Source organism: Rhodnius prolixus, unplaced genomic scaffold, assembly GCF_049639745.1.
Source record: "Rhodnius prolixus isolate KJV_2025 unplaced genomic scaffold, Rpr scaffold_3, whole genome shotgun sequence".
NCBI classification, from domain to species: domain Eukaryota; kingdom Metazoa; phylum Arthropoda; class Insecta; order Hemiptera; family Reduviidae; genus Rhodnius; species Rhodnius prolixus.
Genome location: NW_027411603.1, coordinates 47,990,406 through 48,013,215, shown reverse-complemented (window position 1 = coordinate 48,013,215; position 22,810 = coordinate 47,990,406). Strand labels below are relative to the sequence as shown.

At 31.5% G+C, this 22,810-nt stretch overlaps 3 protein-coding genes across 8 annotated transcripts in view; 1 reads left to right on the top strand and 2 right to left on the bottom strand.

The window, feature by feature from the left end:
* Window positions 1-13,880, bottom strand: part of LOC141453245 (uncharacterized) — a 35,240-nt gene extending 21,360 nt beyond the window's left edge. For all 3 annotated transcript variants that reach the window (XM_074126216.1, XM_074126219.1, XM_074126225.1), the window contains exons 1-4: window positions 13,740-13,880; window positions 13,324-13,501; window positions 12,996-13,142; window positions 6,477-6,642 (exon numbers count right to left, since the gene is read on the bottom strand). The gene's annotated coding sequence lies outside the window, so the exon portion shown is untranslated. The remainder of the gene's footprint in view (window positions 1-6,476; window positions 6,643-12,995; window positions 13,143-13,323; window positions 13,502-13,739) is intronic.
* Window positions 8,787-19,703, top strand: Rh50 (Rhesus blood group-associated glycoprotein Rh50). 4 transcript variants are annotated; one of them, XM_074126227.1, is made up of 11 exons: window positions 8,788-8,958; window positions 12,394-12,539; window positions 13,864-14,035; window positions 14,789-14,936; window positions 15,561-15,699; window positions 16,237-16,400; window positions 16,478-16,615; window positions 16,770-16,903; window positions 17,101-17,282; window positions 17,548-17,718; window positions 19,442-19,703. In XM_074126227.1, exons 2-11 carry the CDS (start codon window positions 12,395-12,397, stop codon window positions 19,447-19,449), a joined length of 1,401 nt encoding a protein of 466 aa, XP_073982328.1. In that variant the 5' UTR covers window positions 8,788-8,958; window position 12,394; the 3' UTR covers window positions 19,450-19,703. The 4 variants fall into 4 exon arrangements, with proteins under 4 accessions (XP_073982329.1, XP_073982328.1, XP_073982331.1 ...); XM_074126228.1 differs by lacking the exon at window positions 19,442-19,703 and having other exon boundaries at window positions 8,787-8,958; window positions 16,770-16,891; window positions 17,548-17,751; XM_074126230.1 differs by lacking the exon at window positions 19,442-19,703 and having other exon boundaries at window positions 13,872-14,035; window positions 17,548-17,751.
* An 87-nt stretch (window positions 19,704-19,790) lies between these two features.
* LOC141453251 (MD-2-related lipid-recognition protein-like) lies at window positions 19,791-22,454 on the bottom strand. Its single transcript, XM_074126232.1, has 4 exons — window positions 22,295-22,454; window positions 21,272-21,391; window positions 20,876-21,045; window positions 19,791-19,969 (listed from the first exon to the last, which is right to left on the bottom strand). The coding sequence occupies exons 1-4, from the start codon at window positions 22,377-22,379 to the stop codon at window positions 19,877-19,879; spliced, it is 468 nt and encodes a 155-aa protein (XP_073982333.1). The 5' UTR covers window positions 22,380-22,454; the 3' UTR covers window positions 19,791-19,876.
* Between the last annotated feature and the right edge of the window lie 356 nt (window positions 22,455-22,810).

Genomic DNA, 22,810 nt, shown 5'->3' with positions numbered 1-22,810 from the left:
TTTCTGGTCTTTTGCATATTATTCAAATTTCGATTGTCTGTATTTCCTGTCCTGGTTGTGTTATCCCTGCGAAAATATGTACAATTATAATAATCATTTACCTCTACAATTGTGCAAGATTCGTTCTTTCCATCATTATTTTTAATGAAAATATAGGGCCATAAAATTTTCTTCTTTTGCGCTACCTTCAAATTTCAAACTGGTGTATTTCCTGTCCTGATTACGATATCCCAGCGAAAATATGTAGAATTATAATACTCATTTACCTCTACATCCGTGCAGTATTCCACCTTTCTATCTCCATTTTAAAACGAAATAAAAGGAGATAAATTTCTGCTCTGTTGCACATTATTCAAATTTCGATTGTCTGTATTTGCTGTCGTGGTTGTGTTATCCCTGCGAAAATATGTACAATTATAATCTTTATTTACCTCTACAATTGTGCAAGATTCGTTCTTTCTATCATTATTTTTAATGAAAATATAGGGCCATAAAGGTTTCATCTTTTGCACTTCCTTCAGATTTCAAATTGGTGTATTTCCTGTCCTGATTACGATATCCCAGCGAAAATATGTAGAATTATAATAATCATTTACCTCTACTTCTGTGCAGTATTGCACCTTTCTATCTCTATTTTAAACGAACTAAAAGGAGATAAATTTCTAGTCTTTTGCACTTTATTCAAATTTCGATTGTCTGTATTTCCTGTCCTGGTTCTGTTATCCCTGCGAAAATATGTTCACTTATAATACTTATTTACCTCTACATCTGAGCAGTATTTTCCACCTTTCTATCTGCATTTTAATACGAAATAAAAGGAGATAAATTTCTGGTCTTTTGCATATTATTCAAATTTCGATTGTCTGTATTTCCTGTCCTGGTTGTGTTATCCCTGCGAATATATGTACAATTATAGTATTCATTTACCTCGATATCTGTGCACTATTCCACCTTTGTATCACCATTTTAAAAGGAAATAAAAGGAGATATAGTTTTGGTCTTTTGCACTTTATTCAAATTTTGAATTGATGTATCTCCTACCCTGGTAGTGCTATCTCTTCGAAATTAAGTACAATTATAGTACTCAATTACCTCAACATGTGTGCACTGCTCCACCTTTCTATCTCCAATTTAAAAGGAACTAAAAGGAGATAAATTTCTGGTCTTTTGCATATTATTCAAATTTCGATTGTCTGTATTTTCTGTCCTGGTTGTGTTATCCCTGCGAAAATATGTACAATTATAATAATCATTTACCTCTACAATTGTGCAAGATTCGTTCTTTCCATCATTATTTTTAATGAAAATATAGGGCCATAAAATTTTCTTCTTTTGCGCTTCCTTCAAATTTCAAATTGCTGTATTTCCTATTCTGATTACGATATACCAGCGAAAATATGTACAATTATAATACTCATTTACCTCTAAATCAGTGCAGTATTCCACCGTTCTATCTCCATTTTAAAACGAAATAAAAGGAGATAAATTTCTGGTCTTTTGCATATTATTCAAATTTCGATTGTCTGTATTTCCTGTCCTGGTTGTGTTATCTCCACGAAAATAAGTACAATTATAGTATTCATTTACCTCGATATCTGTGCACTATTCCACCTTTGTATCACCATTTTAAAACGAAATAAAAGGAGATTAAGTTCTGGTAATTTTGTATTTCCTTCAAATTTCGAATTGATGTATCTCCTGCCCTGGTAGTGTTATCTCTGCGTAAGTACAATTATAGTACTGATTTACCTCTACATGTGTGCACTATTCCACGTTTCTATCTCCATTTTAAAACGAAATAAAAGGAGATAAAGTTTTGATAAAATTTTCTTCAAATTTCGAATTGCTGTATTTCCTGTCCTGGTTGTGTTATCCCTGCGAAAATATATACAATTATAGCACTACTTTATCCCTATAATTTCAATGTTGTAATAAGTAAACTTCAGAAACTTAATAAGGTCTTCATCAGGAAACTGGTGGACAGGAGGTGCGTTCCTCTATTAATATTTCTGAACAATTTTTGGTTGTTGGACTAATGTCTATGCCCTCCAAGGAATAGTCTAATTACCCGTAACTATTTTTTAGATTATTTAATAAAAGTAGATTCTATGCTTGTGATGGAAAAAGAGGGTCTCATACCTAGAACTTAAACTTCGTTTTGAACGGACATACGATATTATCTCGACCGTGTTCTAGAATAGGTATTCTCTGTTTTGTTTCTAAACATCTAAACATATTCTTAATTGGTTAACCAAAAAGTGTAGTAGTGTAACTACATTTATGAAGACTTGACTTTTTTTATCATTCGAATTAACAAGATTTCTTTTCTTGTTTATTACCTCTAAATGTGTATTTGCAATGCGAAATTCTGCATTAGATTTTTTTAGATTAGTCGAATAGTTTCTATTAAATATTTTATTGAAAGGTGGTTGTGTCCGCAGTGCTGGATAATATCATTGATTTTATCTGTAGCAAGCATGTTCATTGTATTCCTGACCGGATGGATGAAAGTTCGAAACTGGCCAGAGATACAATAAACATGTCTGCTACGTCAGATAAGATCATCGAATATATTTTATTAATATAGCATAAAGTCATACTACATTAGTACCATTACAACATTCAATTTACAAACTTTTAAATATTCTACCAATATTCTAGAACATTCTCACCGTTAGAGTTGATGCGGATTAACGAGGAACAAAAAATTAAAATTAAATTAGCTTAAATAAATAAAATAGCAATAACGTAATAATAAATAAGCTGTCATGTTCCATTTCTCAGGAATTACAACAGAAAATATTCAAATAAATTTTCTCATCGATAAAATATAGAATTTTATTGTATATACTTTTGTTACATAGAATTAATAAATGTGGCCTGCAGGGTTAAATATTTATAAGTAGGTTTGTTTGTGTTTGTAGGTAAACAAATAACCCAGTGTGATTACTAATGTAATTGTATTTAATCTTACATTGATGTCCCAAAATTATGTTAATCGTTACTTTAAGGAAACTTCCATGACAATTTAAGTTTTCAAAGAGAAAAAAAAAGGCCAGACATTGAATGAATAATTCAACTAAATAAGTATACATCATTTACGAACATTTCTTTGTGAAGTTTTGTAAGTACAAAGAGGAATGAGTTTGTACGTTTCGCGGAACAGCAAGTTCATTAAGCTTGTCAAGTATTTTGTGATCCATTATAAATCACTTTGATACAGTTGCAATTAAATGAAAATTCAGTATTTTTATAATTAAATACAGGGTGTAATTTACAGGGTGACCAGAGTTATATGCTCCAGTCACTTTTTTTTTTAAACGGCGGGTAATTTCGAAAAAATAAAAAACACGTATTTAATCATTTTTAGTCTAGTTTATTTTCAGTGATAGACCCATTTTTTTAAACCCCTGTATCTCGAGATACAGCATCTAACTTTTGTTTTTCAAATGGAACGTTATATTTTTTTTGCATACTTTTATAGTATTTGAGCTCCTAAAAAAAACAAAATAAAAATTTTTGAAATCGGTTAGGTTTTTCAAAAGTTATGGTGGTTTAAAATATGAAAAACAATTTGCAGTTTATTGTCAAAATTACGTTATTTTATTTAAAGAATCTGTTCAAACTGGGCACCATCAACGGATAGGCAAGCCAAAACTCTGCAATCCCACGCTTTGCTTGTAGCAGCACTTATGGTGGCGAAGTCAAGATCTAGGCAGGCTAGAGTAATTCGACGTTCAGGTTGTTTTTTCTACAAACGTTTGGTGTGGAGTTTTAGGAAATCAACTAATCGGCCCATACTCCTACAGAGAGAACTTAACAGGTGTAAGGTATCTAACTTTTTTAAGAGACATTTTGCCAGTTCTGATTGAAGATTTTCCTCTACAACGTCGGATAGATATGTATTTTCAACAAAATGGTTGCCCGGCACAGAACCGGCGAGAGTGGTTCGAGGTTTCCTGGACAGAAATTTTCATGAAAAGTGCTTAGGGACTCATTGTCCCATCCAATGGCCACCTCCATCTCCGGACTTAACCCCAATGGACTATTTTTTGTGGGGATATCTAAAAAAAAAAGTGTACAGTAACCTTAATCCCCTGGTTTCAGTAGATGATCTGAGACGTCGAATAACTCTAGCCTACCTAGATCTTGACTTTGCCAACATAAGTGCTGCTACAAGCAAAGCGTGGGAGTCCAGAGTTTTGGGTTGCCTGTCCGTTGATTGTGCCCAGTTTGAACAGATTCTTTAAAAAAAATAAGGTAATTTTGACAATAAAATGAAATTTGTTTTTCATATTTTAAATTACCATAACTTTTGAAAAACCTAACCGATTTCAAAAATTTTTTTTTGTTTTTTTTAGGAGCTCAAATACTATAAAAATATGCAAAAAAAAAAATATAACGTTTCATTTGAAAAACAAAAGTTAGATGCTGTATCTCGAGATACAGGGGTTTAAAAAAATGGGTCAATCACTGAAAATAAACTAGACTAAAAATGATTAAATACGTGTTTTTTATTTTTTCGAAATTTCCCGACGTTAAAAAAAAAAAGTGGGTGGAGCATATAACTCTGGTCACCCTGTATATATTTACTGATATGTATTTTTATTGTTTAATTTAAGGTTCATCAACAATAAAAATGAGCCTTTTAGAGCGGTCCGCCGACCTTCCGTACAATGTTCATTTGTAACTAACAACACTGTACACTGTGCATCACCAGAAACGAAGCTGTACGGAGCTCAGCGCTTAGAAAATCTAATGGCAGGAACCTGATTTGAACCCAAGAATTCAGTGCACTAATCACTTAGCTAATCCCTTTCCACAATAAAACAAAGAAAAAAGCTATATAAGTTTTAATAAATCGAAGCTGGGGTAGGTTACTTAAAGCTGACAGGCGCCACGGTAGCCGAGCGGGTTAAGAGGCGAGACCTGCAAAGCTAATAAGCATTGTAGTACTGGGTTCGATTCCCGGTCTTGGGCTTGGATTTTATTTAATGGTTAAATGAGAAATAGTAAAGTACGTTTGCTATTCGCCTCCATCCACGACACCTAATTGGTAGTTGGACGTTAAGCCCCGCCTGAAAAAATAGGCGATTACTTTTTTAACTTAAAGCTGATCTAGCAGAGGCACATGGGAAGAAGGATGGTCCTGGAGGTATGATAGTCATGCGCCGATAATCATAATGTACCTGGTATTACCTTAATACAATTATTCATCTGTAAATGAACGTGTATTTTTGCACTTTTTCTAGTCAGTAGTGACCAAAGGTTCGTTCTACGATTATTGAGTAGGATATTTTAATGTTAAATTGCCATTCATTATTTGTATCAATTGTAGCTATGGCTCGAAGCTGATTTAAAAGAAAAAATGACACCTATTCCAACTTTTCCCTTATCTAATCATTTTCATAGAATTTAGCGATCTGAGGAATGGAAAATAAATGTGCCTTTACTTCCTTTCACTAACTTCAATTATACCTTTAACGGACACCAATAATTACGTACATTTATTAAAGTTTACGATTCTGATAAATAGTTTTGAGCAAGATTTGAACCTCATTAGCTATAAATATAGTTTTTGTTTGTTGTTTTTCAAATAGAAGACGTAAAGTTAACGTTATAGGTTAGGGAGAATGGTTTTGAACTTGTATGGTAGAAAGTGTTCTACATTGGTGCCTATTGTCGAATTGTACTCACTAACACACACAGAACACAGCGAGGTTTGTGAAGGTAATGTCGGTGAAAGTAACTTATACACAGACTCAGAAACTATTCATGCGAGAACACCGACCGCTGCAGAAACGTTGGTTTCCCCGCGCCCGGTTAATAACTGGGCCAACTGCCATCATCAACACGGTAAATCTACGCTAATAGATACTTTCGTTTTAACACTGCCGCCTGAATTAGATTTTTATCGGTCTACTATTGTACTGTTAACCACAGAATTATAACATTCTCTTACTTCAGAAAGGAGAAGTATTGCAATTGAAGAAATTCGAAGTTGATAGTCCATTAGAAATGTTGTATTTTAATTGAGGTACTAGGAACGATTTTCATAACAATATCTTCTACCGTAATTAATATAATTACATTTTCTTGAAACTTACGAATTGTAAAAAGAAAAATATTTTCATTATTATGTTAGATTTAATAAATTGCGGCCCAGCTTCCCCAGAATTCTCAAAAATAATTTTTTCCTGATTACCATATATAAAGTAGCGCCTCTTATTTTAAGAAATTCGCAGACACAGTGTCAGACGGTGTGGAATTAAAGAAAGCTTCGTGCATTGCAGATTGGGTGACTTTGGAGTGGAGGTAATTCAGAGGGCCAAGTTTATAAACGTGTCCATGACGTATTGGATACTATAATGATAGGAGAGTTGGGTGAGCGGTACGATTTTCTGTTGGTTAGGATAGGCCACTCGAGACCTAGGTCTGGCAAAGGCCAGAGAGCATTCGTTTCGAATAATAATTACCTAGGTTCTTTAAGGAAAAGTCATCAGTCAGGAACTACCATATCTTGGTGCCAATACAGAGATCTTCACAAGTAATTCCAGGGGTGGTTTCACTAAGCTAAGAGAGGAAGTCCTCGGTTTGTTACATATAACAACTCTCTAGGCAAGTTCTAGAAAAAGCTCCCGCCTGAAAAAATAAAAAATAACTCAACTTTAATTACTAGTAAATATTTAAATTATCACAGTCAAACTAAGTATTTTAATTGCAGTATAAAAGTGAGTAAGTTTGACAGAAATAAAAAACTATATTCCAACAAAAGTCAAAGAAAAACCGCAAATCACAAATTAGGCTTGTAGAACAGCGGCAATCAAAAGATCAGTGGCAGCTAGAGTGAATTTACGATTCTCTTTCGCCTGTCACGTACAAAAGTGTCACTTTACAGTTTTTGTCAAATAATAAATAAACAAGTTTTCCTGAAGGTATTTATTTTTATTTTTTACCTTATTCACTTTTCTTTCAACTATTTACTCTCTAACAAAGAGAAGGAACAATATAGCAATAAAAATAAGGAGAGATATTTAAAGATTATTCATTAAAAAAAAAAAAAAAGAAAAAAGATTATTGTCTCATATCCAGTGTTTGCATGTGTACAGTTACATACATGTAAAGTCGGACAATTATTGCATTATTTTTAAATAATCTTTAATAAATGCATAATAACGTAATAAAAACCCGAATGAATTTTAATTTAATGTGATATAAATTTCAATTAAAACCCCTTGCATAACTTTTATTCTGATTATGTTCCATCTGCTTAATATTATAAGAACTGAGAATGTAATATTTATAAAAATTCAACAAGGAAAGTCAAAATAATTATTATAATACTTTTTTCCTTTATTAATCATTAAGAATTGTAAGAGAATTAATCAAAAAGATATGAACCCTTTGATTAATTATTTACTACGTTTGATCTTCTACAAGCCATCAATACCAAAATTACTGAACGTAAAAATAAATGGATAAAATTGGCCAATTACTGACCCAATATTGAACAAAGTTTACTTTTTACTTCTCACAAAAAAAAAGAAAAGAATTGAAATTGTGGAGATTTTCGATTTTGAGGCCTCTGAGCAAGAAAAAGTTATATTTACAAAAAGATCTGGGTGCCTGTCGGTCGTAACTAATAAATAAATAATTAAGTTCAAAAATTACGAAAAAGTTTAAACTTGATATTTCGTTTAGGTGTCAACAGAAGGCGCCACAGTAAGCTTTTGGTGAAAACTGGTTAACCGAAAATTCCCAATTCTGAATCAATTTTTCAGTTTGTTTTTTTTTAGTTTTTCTCGTAAAGTACTCTTACTATTTTCTTGGAACTTGATGTACTAATGTTCAATACTTGGTGTACATACATTTTTATATTTGTATAATTTGTGAGTCAAAACTTTGAGAACTGCTTTAAGATAAAGACACATCAGATATCTGTTCTCTCCTTTGACGGAGAGCGTCCCAAGTTGGATGATAGGTGACAAGAGGTGTCTCCAGTGAAGGATTTGAAAGAACTTCTTTAAGGATGCTGGATTCGGATGAGTCCTCGTACATTTAATTCCTAATTCCGACAAGAATAACAGAAAAATCTATTGAACATGTACACAACTTAGGCGTTAATTTTTTGTTTCTGATGTGTAGAGTACTGTTAGATCGCTTTTATAAATTCTTCGCGTCAAAAGATTAAAACTGTTGCCCATCGCTGACAGCTCCATTATTTTTACTTTCTCTTACCCGTCATGAGTATTGTGTACGCACTAATTTTAATATTGGAGTTTTTGTCGGAAGTAAAAGTTTTAGTCCCCTGTGTAGATATGAACAGAATAATTTCTTAAACATACACGTAATATAAACATAAATGAAAACCAGTTTCATTAAACAATTTTTCGAACAAATGGGACCTCAAAAGCGTACTTCCTGAAAAACACGATATCTAAAATTGGATACGTTCCTCTTACGGAGACAAGAGGAAGAAAATTAAAAAAAACTTACTACGTTGTTCCAATAATCCCGCAGTTGGTTGAATAAACAGTTTAAATTCGATGTTTTAAAGAATTGTGTCGATTATATTCATAACAATGGTAGCAACAGAAAGCCATGTAAATGTTTCATAGTAGACTTTTCTACTGATAAACTATTTATCATTATTATTTAAGGTATTTACTGGGATAGTTTAAAGTCAACCTTGGTAATATTTACAGTTAATCTCGTCTGATGTATTATCGCCAGCTTTTCTCGGGGGCGGTGTGATGTCGCTATCGGCGGTTACTCTATCTTGTCTCTCTTGTGATTTTAAGTCAGTAGATATCTTAACATCGAAGCCATAACATCGCACCTAATGTAACGTATTTACCAAATTTTATTCCTGTATTTATTACTGTGCTCAAGTACATATCCAATCTTCACTGACCTAATATAAACATAGTGTACTAAAGCTGAAGAATAAATTTGCAGGTTAGTCAAAAGATAGACTCACACAACTTTTTATTATCCCTAATACATAAGTAGTATTGAAATAAAGATAAGTTTCGTTTCCGCTGAGGAAATGCAGTAATCTGTTTAAGTTTTTGTTTTTTAATTTAAGGCGCGTCAACATCTGAGGAGGTCACTCTCGCACGAAGCTTCTTCAGTGACCTCCCGCATCCGAAGAATGTTGGTTTTTAGTCATACCTTGTTATTTTCTTTACTAAGGTTAAGCTACAGCTTTATAACCTGTGCAATAAAACTAAGAACTTACAAAAGTTTTTGTTAAAATTGATCAGAATTTATGTTCTCCTTACAAAACATTATAAACCGGATAAAATGCTGAAGGTTATCAACATGTTTACCCTTTAAAAAATTAGAATAACTTCTATCAAATTCGTCCTGAACTCGTGGAAGAAGCGTGAAAGTCTTTATGTTTCTCGTCTATTGAGCAATTTCCAAAATATTACACGTATTTCAATATGTTAAAAACAAATTTGTGACCAAAATTTAATTCCACGGAAATTGAGGTTGACTTGAAAATACTACATTGAGGCCCACCAGTTTTATATGATTTAATTATTATTACTATTTGATTAATATTCTGCCCAGTTTTAAAAAAATCACCAATTATATTTGAAACTTTTCTTCACCATTTTTGTTTGGGTTCTGGATTCACGTCCTTAAACAATATCATTTTATTTAAGATGATGTATATTATTGAAATCCAAATATTTTTTAATATAAAGAGTAATTAAGGTTATTACTTTTTCTTTTGATTGAAGCTACTTACAATTATTTTTTTTTTAAACTAAAATAAATGTATCTGCAATAAAATGTTAGTGTTTTTACGAATGAAAATTATATTGGCCAGTGTGCTTGAGCACTAGACAAAAAAATAAACTAATTTATTTTAGAAGCAATAAAATTTCTATTTGTAACATCATAAATAAAAAAGAATTTTGTGCTTGCCTAGTACTAGTAACAATTTTTGACATTTAAGTCCATAAGGACGCAGAAATTTTAAAATAAGAATACATACACGTAGCGCTTCTTTTTTTTTTGGAGATTTATGGCAATAATATTTGTTTATTTGAAGAAATAAAAGTATGTTTCCGGTGAAAACTGAAACATTCTAAAACTTGACACAATCATAATTTTCCTACACAATAGAAAAGAAAGTAAAAAATATACAAATCAATTTTATAGCAGAATTGTAATACTTAAACGAGTGTTTGTAGGCCAAGTAAATTAAGGAATCTTGTCAGTATTATTGTTGAAATAATATTTGTCAATTTGCAGATTTTTTTTTCTTAATGACGGTATATTTCCGGTGAAAACAAATTCGAAAATTTTTTACCATCTCCAGAGCTTATTCAACAGTAAGAAACGGAAATAATATCGTGTAACACTTACTTGTAACATAGAATTTATTCTTTAAAAAGAAGTAATTTTAATTTCAACATAGAGTTTTGTTCATGGTTTTTGGTGACTGATTTATTAATCCGGAAGGAAGAAAGAATATTGCCAATTTCAGTCATTATTTTTTATTTTTGCCAAGCTTTCGATGTAATGAAATCCTGGTCAGGTCATCTTCTTCATTCATCTTCATAAGGAGCTTGTGCTACTGACAATTATATATTTTTTTTTTTACATTAATATATGAGTATGTACGGTTGGTGTATCTTCTGTCCTGTCAACTTTTATGGTTTCTAAAATAAGTGCGCTTAATAGTTCTAAACTTCAAATTGTAAAATGAAATTCAATAATTTAATTTTCTACACGACATTAATTAACCTTGGGAAAATTATTCCTTCACGAGTGGGTACATAAATACCTATCATACACTTGCAGTAAAGTAAATTCATTTACGAAAAAAGTACATTTCCAAACTTGTAACCAAGAAATAGTTATTTTTATGTAATGTGTAACTACACCTGGTCTATTATCAGCACATAAACTGCAATACAAATGAGACTTGTAGGTTGGGAGAAGCTTATAAAGGTATTAATTTTTGTTTAATCAGAGTTAATTTAAAGCTGGCCATGACAATTGATAAACTTTAATATTTTTCGGCCGCTTAATAAGATCTGGATTTAAAAATTCTGTTTCTGATTTAGTTAATTTCCCATCTCAAAACTAAATTTACACCAGGAGCTCGCTCACTGCATCTTTTGTTTTAAAAAGAAATAATACTTGATCATTCAATTTAAAACAGTAAAAATTATAAACAATTTATTATTTAAAATTTCCCAAACGAATCATTTAAAAAAATGATGAAATAAAACTACTTATTCAATCGAAAGGGAATGTGAAAGATTAACTTAAGGTAGAGCATACATAATTTGGGCAGATTTATTAGGATTATCTGCACACCTTTTCAATTGAATAATGTTGAATAAGTATTGAAGAAAATGGTAATTAACTAATAAAGTGTAATTAAAAAGAAATTAACTAATTATCACAGGCGCACAACATATTCGTATCTCTTCTCGTAAATTTTTTGATAAAAGTAATCAAATGATTAAGAGAGTAAATTTAACGGAAGAATACCTCCTTGTCTTTTTTATTTACATATACTCACACATACGAATCCTTGAATACACAAATAATCACACAAAATAAACACTCAGAGCATCCATATTTTGGGTTATTTAAAGAAAAATTAAAAAAATCTTATTATACAACTTTATACGGCTTTCTCTCAGAATTTAATACTTGCACAAGTCTGAAAACAATTCCAATTCCATACAATTCATTTAAAAGAGATTTCAATGGGCAGCCCTACCATCACTCGGAAGCTACTTCAAAAGAAATTAACCTGGACAAAAAAAAATGCAAACAATGCCATTTATAAGGACAGAAAACCATTCACAAAATATTAAGAAATTAATTGAAATGGTTTGCAAGAAAGTCATGGAAAACGAAAAATCATTTAATGCAATAAGCATTGCTAATAATGGCTATCACTTCAAATATGGAATTTCAACAAATCATTAAATCCTCTCTTATATACAATAATTGAAGTAATATGACCGTCTATTACACGAAAGTCAATTACCTATCCCCAATGCCTTATCCAAGTGCAATGTTAACTGAAACAAACTAGTTCGTGCGCACTGAGTTCAATTAAGTACAAAAACATTAGGTTTCTCTGCGAGAGACCTTCACTCAGGGAAAATTGTAGAAAAACATCTGTGCGAATTTGAAATGTTAACTCAAATCGTTGTTTTTAACAAACACTTTTTCCCCCTCAAAACATAATATTCCCGATGAAAACTAAAAAAAAAAAAATCTGCACGAATACAATACTTCCTATCACGAGGGGTAAGAAGTGAAATAAAAATATTTGGTACTCTGTAACAGTTGCTAGAGATGAATATTTAAGTCAAAAAGCTAAAGCTTTCTTTTACTACTTATTTACAGAATGACGTTGGGCAAGAGAACAGGAATCATTCTTATTATCTTCCAACTTGCTCTGATAGTTGCCTTCGCATTTGTTGCCACTTATGGTGAAGAAGCTGACTCCAAGAATATTTTACCAAACATTTCAACTAATATATATTATCCAAGTATGTATTCATAATAAATTAATAATGTTATTGTTAATAATGCTACTTATTTATCAGATAACAAAAGGAGCTAGACCAAAATGATTGGGCTGATCTACACATATACGCGGAAGCTAGAAGTTCCCTAAAAAAACAATTTAGAATATTTTGTTTCTTTTTTTTTTATATAAGTTACAAGCCCCAACTCTGGTGTCACAAGTGCAACTATACATGAAAAAATAATGTAGCAGTTGCCCCAGATCTTTTCTAGAGTAACTCTTTCGTCGAAAACGATAAATAGGGAAAATTAATTTCATAGAAATTTGTGACAGAAATTGGTCTATTGTGGCCTTCTTAAAATTTACTGTTCAACTTTTCTTAAGCATAAGGCTATGCTTAATTTATAAAAGAAATAAAAATTACGGACTAATTCTTAATTCTTCTTCAAGTTTACAAGAATTTGCTATATTAACTTACTCAGGTAAAGGATGTCTTTTTAACCTTATGCAGGCTGAATCGATTAGCAATCCTCTAAATTTGTGAGAAGATTCCTGGCATCATGACTTAAAAACCTTGCCATCTCAAACTAGGACAGCAATGCCTCTCTACGATGATCCAAATTTCCTACAAGAACGACTAAAATAAATTTTTGATTTCGTATTTCTTTTCACAGTCCCAAAATGATTGGTTTTTAAATTGGGGAAAGTTTGAAGAAAATTGTAAAAAATAAAAATTCATTAAGTCGTTTTTCTCGTTGATGAATTTAGAATCTTCATTTGGGTAATATGTGGAATAAACTACTTACCATTACCACAGACTCTTTCAACCTGTTGACTAGTAGGTCGTCTTTGATAAGCTTCATACTTAAAATATCATAGGGGCGAGCTATCTGAGGATCAATGTGCGGCGCTGTTAAAGCTGGAACGTTGAGTGGAAAGAAATACTTCTTGAAACCTAGTCTTGAAGGCAGGTACTGAATCTTGCTGAAACAATCAATGTGTTCATTGTATTGTACTTCCGAACTATTATCATTTTACACTAATACTTGGGACGGTCAGATATTATAATTAGCAAGTAAAGAAAAAGTAATTTTGTAATTTCTAATTATATCAATTGCCCCCAAGTAACCAGAAAATATTTCTTAAACGGTCAATAGATTGTTATTATAAACAAATAAAACTTCAAGTTTAATAAATATGTAGGAAGCTCTTGAAATCTTACCAAAAAGAAAAGTGGATCATGTTGATGCTCTCTAGAAGAACACTGCGTTTCTCTTGTGCTCTACACTTTTCTGCATACTTTAAACAATTTATTTAGATAATAAACCTAAATTTATAAATTGAAGTGTTTCAGGATGTTCAGGTAATGATACTGGTCGGCTTCGGCATGATAATGACGTTCCTGAAGCGATACAGCTATAGTGGTGCAGGACTGAACTTTCTCGTTTCTGCAATCACCTATCAGTATGGCTTGTTGCTGCAAAGAATGTTTGGACCATTGAGAATAGGCATGAAAAAGTAAAGAACTTATTGATTAGAAAATTCTAGTCGTACACTCAATGGTTTTAAAACTATGATCTAAACATTCGCATGACATTTTATACATTTAATATTATTTCTTCAATATTAAAACACGTTCATATAATAAAATGATTCTGCTGGAGGAAGAGTAACGGCACCGCTTTTTTTTTTAAAAAAACCCATTACAATCATTGTTCTCTGAGAAAAAAGTTGCAACTCAAATGCCCAATATGTGCTATTTTAACCAGTTAACTGTTTCGACCTTGTTGGAAAATGTGTCCCCTACGTGCGTCGTACAAAAATAAGCGATGACGAATATATTAGTTAACCCAGAGTATGTTTGATATGAAATTGGCTGGCAATGAAATGACTTTTATATTTTTTTCGTTATTTATTTCATGTACAATTACTCATTTATTTATTTTAACATAAATAGGAACCAAAAACATCAAACATAAATTTACGAATATATTTTAGTTTTAACGAAAAATGCAAAATTAACCCCCGATGGTCACTACTGAAAACGCATGACGATATACTCGTCATTACACAAAATTTTACACTTTTTTCATAACGAATATTTTCGTCATAAACAGTTAAAAGGTTAAACGAAATCCTTTAGCGACTGTATATTTTTAAAGGAATCATGAGCTGGAAGAGCAAGAAAAGAACTCAATTAAGTATAAGCAAGAAAGATATTTTGTAACTATTAAATTGCAATTTTAATAATTACTACTATAATTGTTACAGTTTAATAAATGCAGATTTAACTTCAGCCGCCATTCTAATATCAATGGGAGCAGTTCTTGGCAAGACTACACCTCTCCAAATGTTACTGATGGTACTTGTTGAGGTACCTATATGCATGGGTAATCAATACCTGTCCACATTTCTCCAGGTGAGGAGACCGTCTTTTTCATCGATATTTCAAAAAGTTTCCCTTGTTGTAACTAAAAGTTTGTTCCAGAAAGCGGTTTCCACTGATATGTCAACTGAAGTTGTGAATTACTGCGCGGTCTTTACTTTGAATATATCTATTAATAAAGCGGCTCTTTTATTTTGTTTAATTTACAATAAAATCTTGTCCATCATTAGAAGCTAACCTATAAAAGAGTTGCTACTTACGCGCATTTATCTACTTAGTTAATCATGCTTGGTCCTTTAGGGTTCGAAGTTTACTTTAAACTTCTTCATGTAAACCAAGTTGTCAGGACCTAATACGTTCAAGAACAGAAACAGTAATACGGTTAGACAGCGAATGTAGGTTCTACAAGAGATAAAGAGAATTTTCTTATTAAGGCCCTAACTGAGTTTTACTACCTCAAAGCTTAGAGTGCACATATTTAGCCTCTTTAAGTTTACAATGGTTGCAGAAAATATGTATATTTAACAATTGAATCAGTAACTAAATTTGAGTTTAAAAAGCTTTTCTTATTAGTGAAATATATTTTTTTAATCGATTAGGTTGTAAAAAAATAAAGTTTTAATTAATTTTACAGTTAATTTTATATTAATCAATTAGGTGGCTGATATAGGTGGTTCAGTATCTGCGCACACATTTGGAGCATATTTTGGTTTAGGGCTATCCAAAATTCTAGGTAAACCGAAAGATACTTCACTTGAAGGTCCATCTTATCAAACTGATTTATTTTCTATCATTGGTAAGTATTTTACCATACTCTTTTACTTACTTTCAAAAAGCATATTTAAGTACAAATATATATTTTTACTTTCTCTTACTTGAATGTCATGTTAGGATTCTAAACTTCGTTTTTTAAGGGAAAGTTTCATTTTAACAGCCTAAGTAAATCAATTTTTTTAACAACTTCAAGCTCGAATTTGGAGTATCTAATCTTTTTATTATTATCGCTTCAACATCAAAATTTCGGTCAAAATCTATCAACCTAAGAGAAGGCGATTTTACTGTAATTACCTAAGAAAAAATATTTTTTTAAACCTTTTTTTCGATATAAGATTTTGCGAAAGACTAGTAACAGGAATTTTGGTCAGAATAACCTCCCACAAGTTGAGCTGTCATTACCTCGAAACAGGAGTGTCATTTACCTTAACCTTTAAGATCGGTTTTTCTGACTAAAAACTTATCTATTGAACCCTTTTGTGGCCTTTTTATGTCTTAAAAAAGTTGGGATATACTACACCAAATATATTTTTTTCGACAGATCATTTGGTTTTTTAAGGTACATTATTTCTTTGGGTATTCTGGCCAAGCTTCAATGGGGCGCTCAGCTGGGAAGATGGACAACAGAGAGCAGTTATCAATACTTATCTTGCGCTCATCGCTTCCTGTGTTATCTCATTCGCTGTCTCTACACTTACTCATCATTCCAATAAATTTACCATGGTACGGCATATAGACAAAAAGCAATATTTTTTTTTAATTAAAGGGGAAGAGTTAAACAACAAACACGAATTGTACAGGTGCATATACAAAATGCAACTTTAGCTGGTGGAGTTGCCATAGGAACAGTGGCCGACTTAATGGTGATGCCATATGCCGCCCTACTAATTGGTGGACTGGCTGGCGCAGTTTCTACACTTGGCTACGTTTATTTACAGGTCTGTTCCATGTTGTTGATCCTAGTTCTGATTCATGACGCTATTTTGATTTATACTCATATCTAATAGTTCCCTTTTTACAGTGACACAGAACAATAATAACAATAATAATAATAATAATAACCATGTATAAACATAATTCGTATTTCCACAGCCTTGGCTACTTCATCATTTGGATCTTCACGATACTTGTGGAGTAAACAATCTACATGGAATGCCATCATTAATAGCGGCTACTGTGGGAATTATTGCAGCATCCCAAGCCTCCTTAGAAATGTATGGACCAAAGTATGTGTGTTAACAAATACATAAAATACACACACACACACATATACGTATACATATGTATATATGCCCAATATATATTTGCAAAAATCCCTCTCTCTCTCTTTTTGCACCAACTGTACTCGCCAGTATAAACTATAATACCTTAATTGTTATTGTTTTAACTTAAATAAACAGTAAATGTTTATTACTTTCTTCAGACTGTACTTACTATTTCCTGCTCGAGCACCATTCCCTTCTTCTAAAGAACTGAAAGACATCCAGGTAATAGAAGAAAAAGTAATACCAGGTGAGAACAGAAGTGCAAATAGACAAGCTCTCTATCAACTATTAGCGCTCCTATTCACCTTTACTATAGCAACAATTGCAGGAATCGTTACAGGTAAAAGATCAATATCTTTTAATAAATAACATTTCTATCATTATTTTTTAATTTAATATTTTATCTTTAGGAAAACCTTGTTTTGAGACCTTAAAATTTACCCTTAATTTCAAGTTGTTTAAAGCTTCAGAAAAAACAAATCCTTAACATGCAATAACATAAAATATTTCAAGATGATTACCTTGTCAATTTGACGTTATCAAAACCAGTATGGTTAATAATGGAATGGAAATGAGACTAGAAATTAGCTACTATTATGTTTCAGGAGGTCTACTGAAACTATTCTCTCCTTGGATTGGTAATGTTTCTGACGAAGACACTTTTGATGACAGATTTATGTGGTCTGTGTCTGATGAGGGTGATTTAGATGATACCAAAAAATTTAAATCTGAAACAAATATCCAACCACTCTCTAACCATAATCATCATCAAATTGGTATTGTTTAAAATAAACTTTTTTTAAAAACAATAATAATTTATCTTCCTAATCGTAATTCCTTTACACACCTCTTTTTTTTCTTGAGCTTTATCCCTACACGCAAACAGCCGTTCATAATGGCTAAATGTCAATGCCTTTATAATATGTTTACTGGTACTATTTTTAGAATATAAGGGGAATTATTATATACTATGATAATGAGCGAATTTTTTACGTTTTCTTATTACTATTCATTTCATATTTTTTCTTTGAGGTTCGAAAGTAACAAGCTATAAGTACTTTTTTTTACTAAGTATTATGCCTTATTCGGATATTATATTAGTTTAGATTAGAGTGTAAGACAAAGCAACAATTTACCTTTTTCTGCAGCTTTTTTAATTAGTACTTTCACTAAATGTGAAATATGAAAATGTTTCACTAAATATAAAAGCTACTTACAAACGGAGAAAGAGCCAAATTGCATACCCATGTTTAATGAAAGAGTATTATAGGTGGAGCTCATTAAAAATTGATAAAATCTCAGAAACTTGCTACTTTAAAGGTCTCACAACCACACAATCATACATATATATAAATTTAAAGTACTAGTCTATTTTTTTCTGGCGGGGCTTAACGTCCAACTTCCGACTACGTATAAATATATAAATATATTTACATATGAATGAATGCATGCCAGCCTCTATTTGAGGTATCGTAGCAGTTCTGACAGATCAGGACGTTTTGTGGCGGCAATTAAGGCTAAAGCTCTGAGTTTTACTTCCCCAAAGAGCTGAACTCTCAGACATACACGCCATTTGCAGCGACCAATTACTCAAAACATGTACACTTTCTTTTTAATCTCAAAACACTCAAGCTATTCGTTGACAGGCCTATGCGAAGCATGATTACTCAGTCTGCAGTGGGCTGTCGGAATGCCTTCGATTTGCGAAAGGCCTTCCGGCCTTGTTTGAGTAATGACATACATAGTATAGTTAAGTTACGCGAGTGGCAGTTCATGAGAATGGTGAGTGTTTGAGAATTTGATGCGCCATGCATATTCTATTCATGTTTCATAATTAAATTTTAAAACAAAAGCGCAAAAACTAATAAAAATGTAGTGTGAAAACCTCAAATGATTTTTGCTCTTTCTTAAAAGTAGCCTTAACAAATGACAGATTTTGTTCCTTTTTTTTAATTATCGATGTTTATAACCAAAGGGAAAAGTAAAATTCTTTGAAATAATTATTGTCTTTTTGAATAATCTGTTTTATATCGAGCATTACTACACCTTTGATTTTCCCCAGCTTTCTTTCCTCCTCTAATTCCCCATCCTAACTTATCCTAGGTCTTCCGTTTTTTTCCTTTTTGATTTATTTTTTTATAGAATCGCTTTCCAGGTCTCTTATCCTTTCTTTTCATTAGATGTCCTAACCATTCATCTTTACCTCTGAATAAGAAAACTCTTAGGCATCTCAGTATTTAGACAAGATTATTCCATCAAATATTTAAAGATATTTTTCATTATGGCTAAGTCGGTAATGTTCAACAATTATTCTAAGAAACTGTTGAAGAAGAAAATTGAATATACGAAGCTAACGGAGCAATGTGTGAACACATTTTGTTATTGTATTGTAAAAAGGCTTCGGACGCCAATGACCTCAGATTTAAATTAAAATAATAATTAATAAAAACATTTATTCGATTTTTTTCATCAAAACGACGTGAATTATTTTTTCCACAGTTGTTTAAATCAAGGAATATCCAAGCAAAGGGATCTATTATTCAAAAATCGTCAATTGCCCAATCTGGCGGGCTGCGCCGCTCTGCATATCTGATACGATATTCCTGTTTGCCAAAAGAGGAGGCTAATACAAATGATCCTAGCAGTCATTCAAGTTAAACAATTTGGTCTTCAGACAAGTCAACTTTCATTTCAACAAAGTTTTAGGAACTTGGCGCTTTAAGTTTAAATAACCAGTGTTTTCATTTAAGAGGATCAAAATGATGTCATTTTGTGGGTTGAAAGAGTTTGGGTGGATAGTCAGTGAAAATAGTCTGATTTCAATAAAATTAAAAAAAAATGCAATATATTATTTTTAAACAAATCAACGGCATTTATTTTAACGTTTTTCAAATAAAAATTTAAATTAATTAATTTTTACAAAGTACCATCGTTTTACATAATTTTTATTTTTAAGATCATACAGCAATTCTTGTTCTTTTTATCAGGTACGTCATCCCAGAGTTTCACTTTCACATCATATCTTTGCTGAAATCAAACACAAAGATTTGAAATTAAAATTATTAGATGTAATTTAAGAAATGCTATAATTTGATTTTAGTTTAAGCCATACGACACTTTATATTAAAAATTAAAAATTTAATCAACTTCAACATTTTATTTTATTATTTTCTTCCAAACCAGGCTGCTTCATTATTTGAAGAAGTTAGTTTTTACCTTTGGAAGAGCTTACAAATCAAGCGCCTTCATTTACCCTTTAATTCCCTCCCTTGACTTCCTTTTAGGATTCGTCAAAATTTGCATCACCAATTTTTTTTTTACCTTACGATTGTTTAATGAACAGTAAAGACGTAGGGATTACAGGTTACTCTTTTTTGTCTAAAGAATTTGATTCAGTAGGAACTAGAACGATTGGTCGATCTCAAAGCTCGTAACCATTCTTTCTTCTATTGAGAGTTGAGAAAGTCGGATGGAAAAAGTTTAAATCGTCTGTTTGAAACCTGACCTTCAAGTCAAGAACAATATAACTATCACTATTAAAAGATTATGAATCCTAAAGGATAATATATGAAAGGATAAGTGAAAAGTTTGCGCATTTGGAATGGAACGAGAATCACGCGGTGAAAAATAAGATATGATGCAAGGAATTTGCATCATAAAGAATTTCCTTAACGAACTCCTACATGTATTAAAAAAGCGTAAGCGAAACTATTGCTTACAAATGACTAGAGAATTATGTAATAGGAAAATAACAAAATGTAATATGAAATTCCATGGCAACCAGGATATTTCGAGTCGATGCCTGATCATATCAATATCATGACCCACCGCAAAAAAAAAAAAATCATAAATTTTTGATAGAAGCAAGTTTCTCTAAACAGAGATAAGAGAGAAGAAAAAGTATTAAAAGAATAAAATGAAAAATTATCTTACTGCCGGGTAACTCTTTGATACATCAAGAGTGAAATTATAGTAATTTTCAGCATCTTTCACTGGTGGACAATTGGTAACTTTGCATCCATCACTGTCAATACCAGCAAATGGTATATCAATCATTGAAACCCAATAAATTCTTGTTTTTAGCTCTTTTTCGGTCTCCCAATCTGAAAACATAAACAACTTTATTGTAATATTCGAAATAGAGTATATAATAGAGGCAGACACATCTCACGTGTAGGGAGATCGTAGCAAGAGTTTCAAGATTTTAAAAAATCAGTATGATTGGATACAGTTAGAAGCCCCATTCTCAATGTTTACCAAAACAGATTCGAATTTTTCATATTGAGAAGCACTAATACCAATTTGATGATTTATTAAAGTAATACTTACGAGGAACGTATTTGAAAAATATGGACGCAGGTTTGCCTCTTTTCAGTTTGCAAGGTTCTCCTTTATCACCATCTGGACAAGGGTCTACCTCAGCGTCGTATACCCGGCATGAATTTTCACCTGTACAAAAATTACTTATGTAGTAATAAGAAAATTCTGATTTGAAACATTTACAAGAATTTCTATGGCTTATTTATTAAAGCTATAACGGGCACATTATCTTCAAATTTAGAATTATTACTGACTTTTTCCCCTAAAATAAGACTATGAATGCGCTCAACATTGGCAATCTCCTCCTACTTGATTCTCCCAGAGATTTTAAATACAATTTTCCAAAACGAATAAGGCATAAGTACGAGTTTACATTAAGAATCTCTCCTCTTTGAAGCCTTTATAACAAATCTATATGAGCGAACATTTGCGTAATAACATTTTCACTTGTTGTAATAAACTTCTACTTTTATCTACCCAAATAACGTAAAAATTCCATTAAATGAAATTAAAGGTCAAAGTTCTAAGATAAACTCTGACTTTATCTCTTTACTAGTTAAAGAGGATTTATCTTGATACAAATTCACAATGGACCTTTAGTCAATTGAGACGTAATTTAATCACGAATGCTAGGATGTTAGCTGGCAGGGGCTTAACCTCCTATACATTTATTTAATGTTAATACTTAACTTAATTCATGTTATCATTGAAATTAAACACACAAATTTAAAAAACAAATTAGGCATATTTTTAGAATAAATTTGCAGAAATAACGGAGGAAAAAATGAAATACTGAAATAACAAGGAATAATCTAAGTAAATTACCCACTACTGCAGCAGAACTACCAGTTATTATATGCTAGCTTTTGTAAAAATGGTTCATTACTATTTAAGAAATTTCATAAAATTTATATGGAAAGCATGAACTGAATGTGAAACATACAAATCACCCAAGTCCCACCTTAAAAAAAAAACTCATGTATTGGACAAAAATTAATGATTTCTTGCAAAAACAAAATAGAAAACACTTACTTGCCGTATCGCATGGTTGGATTTGAATCTTCTCAGATACAGCTGCCCATATACATAGCAAAAATACTATAGTTTTGAACATCATGCTTTATGCTGTTCAGGATGTAGCCGTTTTAAAGCCTTCAAAGGATGTAATAATTGTTGGAAAGAATTGAAAGATAACTATCGCTTCTATTTACATCATTAAATATATCTACGAATACATACGAACATTACCGACCTATTAGATTCAACGTTTTATTGAATTTTTTTTTTTTAATTTAATTTTTTCTTATAATCACTTTCTTGAAACTTTATTTCATCATAATTACACAATACGACCATGTTTTTTTTTCGCAATTGATAATATTTTATAAATAAGAACTAAGAGTTGCTTTATATTTAAATATTCTAGAATATTTTCAATGGATAGCCACTGGTCATGCTTTTGCTTTCACTGATAGATCATACAAAATTTTCCAAATAAGTTTTCTCCAGTAATGCTCAACTTTTGAGTTTTCCTAAATTTATTATTAT